Source organism: Triticum urartu, chromosome 1A (genome assembly GCF_056163025.1).
Source record: "Triticum urartu cultivar PI428250 chromosome 1A, HENAU_Tu73, whole genome shotgun sequence".
Classification (NCBI taxonomy): domain Eukaryota; kingdom Viridiplantae; phylum Streptophyta; class Magnoliopsida; order Poales; family Poaceae; genus Triticum; species Triticum urartu.
Window position 1 is genome coordinate 349,730,480 of NC_141873.1, and position 11,661 is coordinate 349,742,140.

At 44.0% G+C, this 11,661-nt stretch overlaps 1 protein-coding gene and 1 non-coding gene across 2 annotated transcripts; both read left to right on the forward strand.

Annotated features, from left to right (window-relative positions):
- The first annotated feature begins 6,128 nt into the window (after positions 1–6,128).
- Positions 6,129–6,201, forward strand: TRNAA-UGC (transfer RNA alanine (anticodon UGC)). Its single transcript has one exon. It is a non-coding gene; the product is annotated as a tRNA-Ala (tRNA).
- Positions 6,202–7,297: 1,096 nt separating this feature from the next.
- LOC125510909 (plant intracellular Ras-group-related LRR protein 5) lies at positions 7,298–11,419 on the forward strand. Its single transcript, XM_048676204.2, has 3 exons — positions 7,298–7,908; positions 9,960–10,879; positions 10,964–11,419. Exons 1-3 carry the CDS (start codon positions 7,368–7,370, stop codon positions 11,105–11,107), a joined length of 1,605 nt encoding a protein of 534 aa, XP_048532161.1. The 5' UTR covers positions 7,298–7,367; the 3' UTR covers positions 11,108–11,419.
- The last annotated feature ends 242 nt before the right edge of the window (positions 11,420–11,661 follow it).

Sequence of the window (11,661 nt, forward strand, 5' to 3'; positions counted from 1 at the left end):
TCTAAACCTTCAAATAAATATCCTATTTTGTATGCTCGAATAGCTCATGTATCAACTAGGGTTGTCCGTATCTTCCATGTTGGGCGGGTTATTCTCAAGAGGAGTGGACTCCGCTCCTCACTCACGAGAAAATGGCTGGTCACCGGGATGCCCAGTCCCATGCTTTATGCAAACTAAATCAAAATAATTGCAAACAAAACTCCCCCTGGGACTCTTGTTAGTTAGAGGCACTCGTTGTTTCGAGCAAGCCATGGATTGATGCTTGTTGGTGGAGGGGGAGTATAAACTTTACCATTCTGTTTGGGAACCGCCTATAATGTGTGTAGCATGGAAGATATCGCCATCTCTTGGTTGTTATGTTGACAATGAAAGTATACCGCTCAAAATATTATTCACCTCTATTTCAAAACTGAGCTCTGGCACCTCTACAAATCCCTGCTTCCCTCTGCGAAGGGCCTATCTATTTACTTTTATATTGAGTCATCATCCTCTTATTAAAAAGCACCAGTTGGAGAGCACCACTGTCATTTGCATTCATTATTGTTAATTTACATTGAGTATGACTTGACTGTATCTCTTTTACCATGAATTACAATGTCTAGTCAGTCCTTGATCTTTAAAGGTGTTCTGCATTTATGTTTTGCGGTCTCAGAAAGGGCTAGCGAGATACCATCTTGTCATATCATATTATGATTGTTTTGAGAAAGTGTTGTCATTCGAGATTTATTATTATTGCTCGCTAGTTGATTCTGCCATTGATATGAGTAAACATGAGACCTAAGCGTTATTGTGAATATGGTTAGTTCATAATCTTTGCTGAAAACTTGAATGTTGGCTTTACATAATTACAACAATAAGAGCAAACAGATTTTGTAAAAGTTTTTCTTTATCACTTTCAGTTTGTCAACTGAATTGCTTGAGGACAAGCAAAGGTTTAAGCTTGGGGGAGTTGATACATCTCCATCGTATCTACTTTTCCAAACACTTTTGCCCTTGTTTTGGACTCTAACTTGCATGATTTGAATGGAACTAACCCGGACTGACGCTGTTTTCAGCAGAATTGCCATGGTGTTATTTATGTGCAGAAACAAAAGTTCTCGGAATGACCTGAAACTTCACGGAACGTCTTTTTGGAAATAATAAAAAATCCTTGCAAAAGATGAAGACCAGGGGGCCCACACCCTAGCCACGAGGGTGGGGGGCGCGCCCCTACCTCGTGGCCCCCCTGGAGCTCCTCCGACCTCAACTCCAACTCTATATATTTGCTTTTGGGGAGAAAAAAATAGGAAAAAAGGATTCATCGCGTTTTACAATACGGAGCCGCCGCCAAGCCCTAAAACCTCTCGGGAGGGCTGATCTGGAGTCCGTTTGGGGCTCCAGAGCGGGGAATCCGTCGCCATCGTCATCATCGACCATCCTCCATCACCAATTTCATGATGCTCACCGCCGTGCGTGAGTAATTCCATCGTAGGCTTGCTGGACGGTGATGGGTTGGATGAGATTTATCATGTAATCGAGTTAGTTTTGTTAGGGTTTGATCCCTAGTATCCACTATGTTTTGAGATTGATGTTGCTATGACTTTGCTATGCTTAATGCTTGTCACTAGGGCCCGAGTGCCAGGATTTCAGATCTGAACCTATTATGTTTTCATCAATATATGAGAGTTCTTGATCCTATCTTGCAAGTCTATAGTCACCTACTATGTGTTATGATCCAGCAACCCTGAAGTGACAATAATCGGGACCACTCCCGGTGATGACCGTAGTTTGAGGAGTCCATGTATTCACTATGTGTTAATGCTTTGGTCCGATACTCTATTAAAAGGAGGCCTTAATATCCCTTAGTTTCCATTAGGACCCCACTGCCACGGGAGGGTAGGACAAAAGATGTCATGCAAGTTCTTTTTCATAAGCACGTATGACTATATTCGGAATACATGCCTACATTATATTGATGAATTGGAGCTAGTTCTGTGTCACCCTATGTTATGACTGTTACATGATGAACCGCATCCGACATAATTCTCTATCACCGATCCATTGCCTACGAGCTTCCCATATATTGTTCTTTGCTTATTTACTTTTCCGTTGCTATTGTTACAACCACTACAAAATACCAAAAACATTACTTTTGCTATCATTACCTTTTGCTACCATCACCACTACTATCATATTACTTTGCTACTAAACACTTTGCTGCAGATATTAAGTTTCCAGGTGTGGTTGAATTGACAACTCAGCTGCTAATACTTGAGAATATTCTTTGGCTCCCCTTGTGTCGAATCAATAAATTTGGATTGAATACTCTATCCTCGAAAACTGTTGCGATCCCCTATACTTGTGGGTTATCATTCCTACATATTCTACGAAGATCTTTATCGGTCAAACCGCATAACAACATACGTTGTTCCCTTTGTCATCGGTATGTTACTTGCCCGAGATTCGATCATCGGTATCATCATACCTAGTTCAATCTTGTTGCAAGTCTCTTTACTCGTTCCGTAATGCATCATCCTGTAACTAACTCATTAGTCACATTGCTTGCAAGGCTCATAGTGATGTGCATTACCGAGAGGGCCCATAGATACCTCTCCGACAATTGGAGTGAAAAATCCTAATCTCGATCTATGCCAACTCAACAAACACCATCGGAGACACCTGTAGAGCATCTTTATAATCACCCAGTTACGTTGTGATGTTTGATAGCACACTAAGTGTTCCTTCGATATTTGGGAGTTGCATAATCTCATAGTCATAGGAACATGTATAAGTTATGGAGAAAGCAATAGCAATAAACTAAACGATCATAATGCTAAGCTAACGAATGGTTCTAGTCCATCACATCATTCTCTAATGATGTGATCCCATTCATCAAATGACAACACATGTCTATGGCTAGGAAACTTAACCATTTTTTATTAACAAGCTAGTCTAGTAGAGGCATACCAGGGACACTCTGTTTGTCTATGTATTCACACATGTACTAAGTTTCCGGTTAATACATTTCTAGCATGAATAATAAACATTTATCATGATATAAGGAAATACAAATAACAACTTTATTATGGCATCTAGGGCATATTTCCTTCAAGAACATGATGAACTTGAAAGTCATCATGTGGCCCTCTCAGCCGAACACGAGAAGCTGTCCTATGAATTTCTTCAGAGGAAGCAAGAACTCGAGAAGCTGAGAGCATCTCATGATGATCTTTGAAAAGATAATGATTCATTATTCGCCCAACAAATCAGCATAACTCAAGAAGAATTCGTTGCTCCATGCTTAAAATGCCTTGAATGTGAAAATGCTAATTCTTTAGCTGAATGTTTGAATGCTTCAACTGCTGCTATATCTTAAAATGTCTGTGGTTTCAATCCCCTCACCTAAGGAGACCACAAGTGCTGCTGACGAAAATGCAGGTCTGAATGAATTGTACGTCACAGGCATGTACAAAATCCTCAAAGGACACCAAAATCTATGTGATGTGCTCAAGAAGCAGATTTTGAACGGGAACCCTAGGAAAGAGGGCATTGCTTTTGAGAGAAAGCTTAATGCCAATGGATCATATTGGAAAAATGAGCAGTAGCCCAAAACCACATGGGTTGTTGCAAAAGGACCTCCAGTTGATCCATCCACCTTATCTGGTTATAATTGTGATACTTCATATCCATTTGACTCCAACTATAAACTGTTCAAAATCAGAATGCCTCCAAAGATCAGAATTTTCATGTGGCAGGCTATGAGGGGTCGTTTGCCTGCCACTGATCAGATCAAGAAACAGCAAGGCACAGACTCGATATTCTGCTCCCTTTGTGGGAGCTTAGAGGACACTGACCACATCCTTTTCTGTTGTCCGCTGGCTTCCTTGCTCTGGAGCTGTCTCAGGGACTGGTTGGGTGTCTCCTGGGCCCCTGCTAACTTTTCTGCGCTCCGTCCTCTTGCGGCCATCTTGTATGGTCAGTCCAAGAGGCTGTTCTGGTTTGGTTTCTTGGCCATGTGTTGGACCCTGTGGACTACTAGAAACAAGTTTACTATTGAACAAGTGTTCCCTAGTTCGACGGTTAACATGATCTTCAAATTATCCATGTTTTTACATCACTGGAAATCTCTGATTAAGGAGGCTGACAAGGCGGTAACGGAGGCCCTCATCGATAGTGTGCGTGCGACGGCTATCTCTATCTCCAGGAGTGATCGGGCCAGGGCGTCCTAGATGTTATTGCTTCTGATGAGCTTTCCTCCTTCCAGTTCGATTGTCCTTTTGGGTTATTTCCTGGCCCGCGCGCCTTGATGTTGGCTATGGCTGTTCACTTCTGTTTGTGGACTGATACTCTGTCTGTGCTGGTTGCTTCGTTGTGACTTTCGTTGCCTGGTGGCTTTATCAATTTAAAGTCGGGCCTCGGTCTTTTCTCTAAAAAGGATATAGTAGCTTTGTTGTCATTTAATAAATATCACAAGAAAAATATGATGTCAACATTGTCTACAATTTTTAACAAGAGAATGGTGATGTTTACCGATTTCTCATAATTAATAGTGTACGGTTTGGAAAGGTTTTTAAGTTGTTGTAATTCTTGATTTTACCATGTAGGCGTGTATTTATGCCCAACACACAATCACGTACAAGGGATTATGGACTCAGGAAGTGACCTGCATCAATATTATTTCGTTTACTTGTGTAAAGTAGTGAACTAAATAGTACTCTTGTAAATATATAGTTTAACGTCATGTTAGTTCCCAGACAAAGATGGGCATCATATGGTGCACCTTTATTTGTTGAACTACTTCTGTTCAAGCACTCTTTTGATGCTATGAATGAATTATGACAATTTGCCATCCCACACCATCTACTAGCTTGTACTATTGTTTTTCTAAATAGAATTTGTTCTTTCTGCTAAATATTTGCATCTTCTTTATTCCAGATGTGAGTACAAGAATGAAAAATTGGTTCCTAATGATCCCATGCCATTCTATTCCTTATGAGAAATCTTGAGGGGTTGCTAATCTTCTGACATGGTCAATTGCGGGTAGGTTGATTTCAACCTGGATTTACATGGGGTGTTGAATGTGTATGTGCTATATGTGTTAATCTATTATGACATACAAGGGTGTACAAGGGAGTTTTGCTCAGGAAAAACCTAGCCATACAATATATTTGTACGTCTTATTCTCTTCCTTCACCTTAGATCTAACGCATCACGTGGGAGTAGCGTATCACTCCATGGACTGGAGCAATGGATATTTCCCCTATGCAAGGAGTTCAAACTGGACGCAGACAACCGAACGCATCCTTGTGCATCGTCAATGATGGGCTCGCAGTAGAGTCTTGCCTAGCTCGAAAGCAACGGGAACTTTTAACAAAAACAGGAGACTTTTTCCTCCGTTCGGTTACATGTGTCCGCCAACCAACCTCAAGCGTAAGCTGCATCGCACCGTGCTGCTCTCCCTGCGGACACGACGGATTGATCATTAATTGTGAGGTTTCGTGGGCGGCCGGAAATGCGCCGAAACGCTCCAAAACCCGAGTTCCCAATCATCTCGATCGTACGCCAAGAGGGAGGCATCGCGTGTCACGTCGACCTTACCTGATTGCAACGTTGATTCTGCTTTTCCGACTGGCGCCTTCCATGACGACGAGGGCAGCAGTGGACTTTTATGGGTCGAGTAGGTAGGAGCTGCTTTCCTTCGGTACACATCATGACTCGTACTTTGTGTAAGAACACGATCGATCGCCCAAGATACCTACGTATTGTACTCCCGCTCGTAGTTGGGTCTGAAATTGATTGCTTTTTCCTTGCTGTGGCGTGCGCTACGTTTTTTGACTGCACGGGTATGTTCTCCCCATTAGTGCAGCCTGAGGGGACAATTGAGTTTTCTAAAAAAAAGAAAGGGGATAATTGAGTATACATATTAGGTCACTGTTTTTTTTTTGAAACGGAGTCGCTCTGTTAGTTTGACTACAACACAACATGGCATCATTGATAAACACAGTGGGCGTTCGCCGGCTGTTTCGACAAATTTGGTCAGCGGTTCGTACATATACCAATAGTAGTTTTCTCAGCAACGAAGCGAAGATAGTCGTAAGAGCCAGGTAATAAGACAATCTTAAATTTAATCAAATGAATGAGATCAACAAGGGGATGTAGCTCAAATGGTAGAGCGCTCGCTTTGCATGCGAGAGGCACGGGGTTCGATCTCCCGCATCTCCAATTTCACATTTTTTTTCCTGCGCGATCTTCTAGTACTACCACCAATGGTCGCAGCAGATTGCGTCGCGCTCCACTCCGGCTATTTTTCCAAGGCTCAGCAAGCCGCCGCCCAGATGCCGCCTGCACGAGCCAACCCAACCCAACCGCGGAAGGCCGATGTTGATCCGTCTGTCCTGCAGTCTCCTCCTAGGAAAGCGTCAAGTCCTTGGACCGATTTGATCTCCATTTTGTGGCCAGGCTCCCGTCCAAGACCCCCGTTTTACCACCCCGATGATACGCACGAAGACGGACGGGGTCTCCCCAAAGCCGCTGTCGTTTCGTCGTGTCCAATTATCCAGTGGGTCGATCGATCACACCGAGGACGCCTGATTGCGTCGCGCGCGCCCATGTCTGATCTGTCTCCGTGTCATCCCAGCCTGTGCCACAACGAGGCGATAACAGGGGGCTGTTAGCGCCTCCTCACGTGCGCCTGTCTGTTCTTGGCATGAAGTGCGGATGCTGCGCTCTTGTTTAATTAGCCATTAACTGGCCTAATGGTCTGCTGCTCCACTTGGAGAGTTAACAACGGAGCAGCTGGTGTTGTAAAGAAGCTTCCTAGATCATTTTTAATTGGTGGCACCGTGTAAGCCCCAGATCAACTGGATGAAGAGACAATGCGGCTCAGAGGTGGTGGTGCCGGACTGCAATTTACTCAGTCAAACACATGATCATCAGCTATTATATGCATTATTTGCAGAAGCAACATTGCTATGGCATGTATTTTTTTTTACTGCTATGTACTGTGGCGTGGAGCGGTGAGTGGAGTTTTCACAGTGAGTGGCAGCTGGGACACAGGAGGGGCCACAGTGTGGTGCGATTGGGAACCTGATGCTCCAGATCCTCCGCGACACATCCCGATGCGGTGACAGCTAATCGCCGGGGCCCACGTGGCCCAGCGGGCCGCCTACGCATTTTACCGAAACCCCCCTCATTCTTTCCGCCTACGCATTTTACCGAAACCCCCCTCATTCTTTCTGAGCTACCAGTTCAGCCCTCTACATCAGACGACTTTTCTTCGCGACCCTCCCCGTATTTCCGCTCCTATATACGAACGCGCACCACACCCGCAGTTATTCTCGGCCCGCTCCCCTCTCTCTAGGCTCTGCTTCTCTGTCTGGCTTGCGGAGATGGCGGCGGCGGCGGCGACGGCGGATGTGGTGGAGGAGCTCACGAGGGTGTACCGGGAGCTGCCGCCGCGGCCGGCGGTGGAGGAGGTGGAGGCGGCGGCGGCGGTGCTCGCCTCGGCCGACGCGGAGGAGGAGGCGCGCCTGGCGGACGTCGCGCGGGAGGAGGCGGCGCGGCTGCGGGAGGCGGAGGGGGTGCCCGGGGAGCTCCTCGCCGTGCTGCGCGAGGCCAGGCGCGCCGCGGTGCGGCTGCGCGCGCTGCAGCAGCGCAAGGAGGCCGCGCACGTCGTCGAGCTCGAGAGACGCTTCAAGGTGCTCGACGGCCTCATCCAGAGGGCGTCGCGGGTCGTGTCCCCTTCCGGCGAAGGTAGCAGAAGCGGCGGCGGCGGTGTGGAGATGGCGGAGGTAGTGGAGGAGATGGATGCTAGGCGTAGCGACGTCGCGGCGGCGGCCGCGGTCGGGGAGATAGAGCGCGGAAACAGGGGTGTCGGCTTCGGCTTGGACACCAAGGCCGTCTCGTCTCTGCTTCGCAATGGTTCTACAGGTGATTTTTTCGCCGTTACTTTCATGCTTCGGCTTCGCCATGGTTCTGTTAGGATCACGATTGTACTTATTACTGGACCGGTGTTGTTTCTATGGAGCTGTGTGGATTTTGTTCCGTGTTCATATTAATTGTTGGAATCAGGAAATCTTGGTTTATACTCCTGTAGTAGTGGTAGTTCAGGTAGTTCCATTACGCTGCACTGCTCTTTCTTTTATGGAAAGTTGACTACAGAAACTAGTACTAGTAGTTTGATTAATGTATAGTAAGGCACAAGCCACTTTATTTCTCTCTGCCTCTTTTAATTTTCTACATCTATGTTGCCATGGGTACTGCTATCATCTATGGTGCCCACAAATTTATCTGTGCATTCCTTTTCAGTAGTTTTCTGTTATTATTAGTAACTGGAACTATGGGGCATGGCCCCTGCGAGTTGCGATGTTTCTGTGTGTTGGTGTATAAATTATGAGATTCTTCAATTTTTAGGTACTTGCTATTGTTTGTTTGGAGTGGAATTCTTCGCAGGTTTCATATCCGAAACATTTTTCTAGAGAATGAAAGCGATCCCCCAAAATATCCATATTTTTCATGTTATGATAATTACTACTCCAAAGGAACTTCACTCCCCATTTTTGTTGTAATTTGCATTTAGGATCCTAATATCTTGAATGCAGAAGCTTAGCCATTTGACTTCTGAGCTGTTTTTCTACACCTAATAGATTCCTTTGGCATCACATGCAAGTTCTATGAGTCAACTCTTTTGCCTAACTAATTTTTTAAAGGAATACACTAACCTACTGCAGTTTATTAAAACAAAGATGTACACAAAGAAAATTAGAAAAAGTTAGATAACCAATCCTTTAGCCCGACGTAAGTATTTCTCTTGGTTCTACGAAACACTAAAATTATTTCCTGATTTCCTCCTTGATAGTGTATCTGCAGCAATATAGGCTTGGGGGCACCCCATTGGAAAATAAAAACCATTGGGACACAGTCAGATGTTCCCTGAAACTAATTTTTTTGCTAGGCGCATTCAGTGGGGAACTGGGGATCATCTCTCTGTCTGCGACGGTTCTTGTGTGTGTGTGTGTGTGCGTGGCGTGCTGATCGTGGGTCCACACCATTCCCCAATGGTGGTAGCTGGATCCACTATGAACAGATGTACCGTTGGCTTCTCGTACCAATTTACTGTGAAACTTTTCTACATCCAAAGTTAATTCACTTGTTTTAAACTTTTAAGTGATATAGGATTATAGGTAGGCATATATCATTGTGATATTAAGCATGGCCAAAAACCGGTTGCCTCGATTGGATGCCCATCTTGATAACACCACTTGAGTAGAAATACCATTAAAAGGATTCGATGCACTTAAATACCACCAAAGTCTTATACATTTAACGTATTTGTCATGCCGTCAAATGCTGATAGCATTCCATGTGGCGAGTGCAAAAAAAAAAGAAAAAGAAAAAAAAACACATTGCCATGCCAAACCAAACCAAGTCCCTTGCCTCTCTCACCCTACGCCAACCGTTGTCCATAGCACTAGAGCCAGGGGAGCAGGAGGAGGCGGATGTGGCTGCAGAGAAAGTTGAGTAGATAATTAGAAGGCCAATCACTTCTCTCAAAAAGGAAAAGAGAAAAAAGAAGGCCACTTGCTAGTGGTCTGTGCGTAGATTGAGAAATACCCCTTACCCATTCTCGAAGAAGACTGTATCACATTATTCATATTGAATTCCAAATAATCTAACAGAGAGAAATTCAGGTGGTATCGGTGTTGAAATTCTTCAGTTGGTATTTTGCTAGAGCTTGCATTTATATTTCTAAGGCATAGATAGTCAATTTTCCCCGCTACACTGTATTAATTATTGTTTAAGGTGCTTTGTAGTATAGGCCTAAACCAATGCAGAGGCCGGGGGTCACTCCTCTATGAAAAAAGTATATGTCTAAGCCATTTTTAGGCAAGTAAAGATCAATTTGTAACAGTGACATAAATGTGATTAATGTTTTGAGCTCTCGGTACTCATTGTAACTCATGCTTGTGAACATCCTGCAGGCAGTGATATGGTGGACCAGAAATTGAGCCTTATCCAAGTGGCAAGCCTCATAGAGTCATCTGCAAAGAGAGGGACTACGGAGCTCAATCTCCGAGGGAAGCTGGTAGACCAAATCGAGTGGCTCCCCGTTTCACTTGGGAAGTTGCAAGATGTTACTGAGCTTGATATATCTGAGAACAGGATCATGGCACTCCCATCAACAGTTGGTAGCCTTAGATACTTGACAAAGCTTGACATCCACTCAAACCAGTTGATCAATCTGCCTGATACATTTGGGGAACTATCTAGCTTAATTGATCTTGATTTGCATGCAAACCAGCTGAAGTCTCTTCCGGCATCATTTGGAAATCTCACAAGCCTAGCAAACCTTGACCTGAGCTCGAATCAGTTCAAGATACTGCCAGACTGTATAGGAAAATTAATGAACTTGAGAAGATTAATAGCTGAGACGAATGAGCTTGAGGAGCTACCCTATACTATAGGGTCTTGCATATCTCTTGTGGAACTTAGATTGGACTTCAATCAGTTAAAAGCCCTTCCAGAAGGTATTGGGAAGTTGGAAAAGCTAGAAATTCTCACATTGCACTATAACAGAATCAAAGGTCTGCCTACAACAATTGGTTCGCTTACCAGACTGAGAGAGCTGGATGTCAGTTTCAATGAAGTTGAAGGAATCCCTGAGAGCATTTGCTTTGCGACTAGCCTTGTAAAGTTAAATGTCAGCAGGAACTTTGCTGATTTAAGAGCACTACCAAGATCAATAGGAAATCTTGAGATGCTTGAGGAGTTGGACATCAGCAGCAACCAGATAAGAATGCTGCCAGATTCATTCGAGTTCCTTGCAAAGCTTCGTGTATTTCACGCCGACGAGACTCCGCTAGAAGTACCACCAAGAGAAGTTATCAAGTTAGGGGCTCAGGTGTGTATTTATTGTCGCTCTGCTATAAGTTAATAGTAACTTTACTCCTTAGATAACTGAATGATGTTTTCTTTTGCGTGTCAGGCGGTGGTCCAGTATGTGGCTGATATGGTTGCTTCAAGAGGAGCAAGCCAGAAGAAAACAGACGGGACAAGCTTCTGGGCCTGGTTCCGCTCACTGTTTGGTTGCTGCAAAAAAGATGAAGAACTGGGATTGGCTCCAGCTTAGCTGAAGCATTTCGTCTGTATGTATGTATCATCATGCTTTGTTCATGTACCAGGTCAGCAATGAAAGGAAGGTTGCCCTTCATGTTGATTCTTTGCATTCTTCCTACGTTTGTGGTTTGTGTGTGTATGTGTAGTTTTCTTGTAAAGGTTCACCACTAGTTCTTTCTTCAAGAACTAGTCATATTTACTTCTGTCTGTAACTCCACCTGTATTATGAGATAGCATATGACCCTCAATTACATTAAACATGTCTATCTGAAATTTGTATGCGATCTGTCTTAAGTACTAGTCCTGATGCACTCTTTTCCTTCCATATTAAGATGTTCAGTGTCTTACAAATAAGTACTGCATGATCGTGTCAACTGTTATCTATAAGCTGTAGATCCGTGAGTATTCTCTAAGGCAAGAGATGACAATGATGATATTCATGTAAATGATTATGATTCATAACATACCCTGGCTAATTTGCTGGATATTATTCACCATATTATCTTATCTACCATGTGACCTAAAATTGCTTATATTATTATTGTAGCTTGACTTTTTATATGTTTA

Coding starts and splice junctions, on each gene's coding strand:
- LOC125510909 (XM_048676204.2), top strand. CDS start 7,368: ATGGCGGCGGCGGCGGCGACGGCGGATGTGGTGGAGGAGCTCACGAGG. Junction 7,909..9,959: donor GCTTCGCAATGGTTCTACAG/GTGATTTTTTCG, acceptor AACATCCTGCAG/GCAGTGATATGGTGGACCAG. Junction 10,880..10,963: donor TTATCAAGTTAGGGGCTCAG/GTGTGTATTTAT, acceptor TTTGCGTGTCAG/GCGGTGGTCCAGTATGTGGC.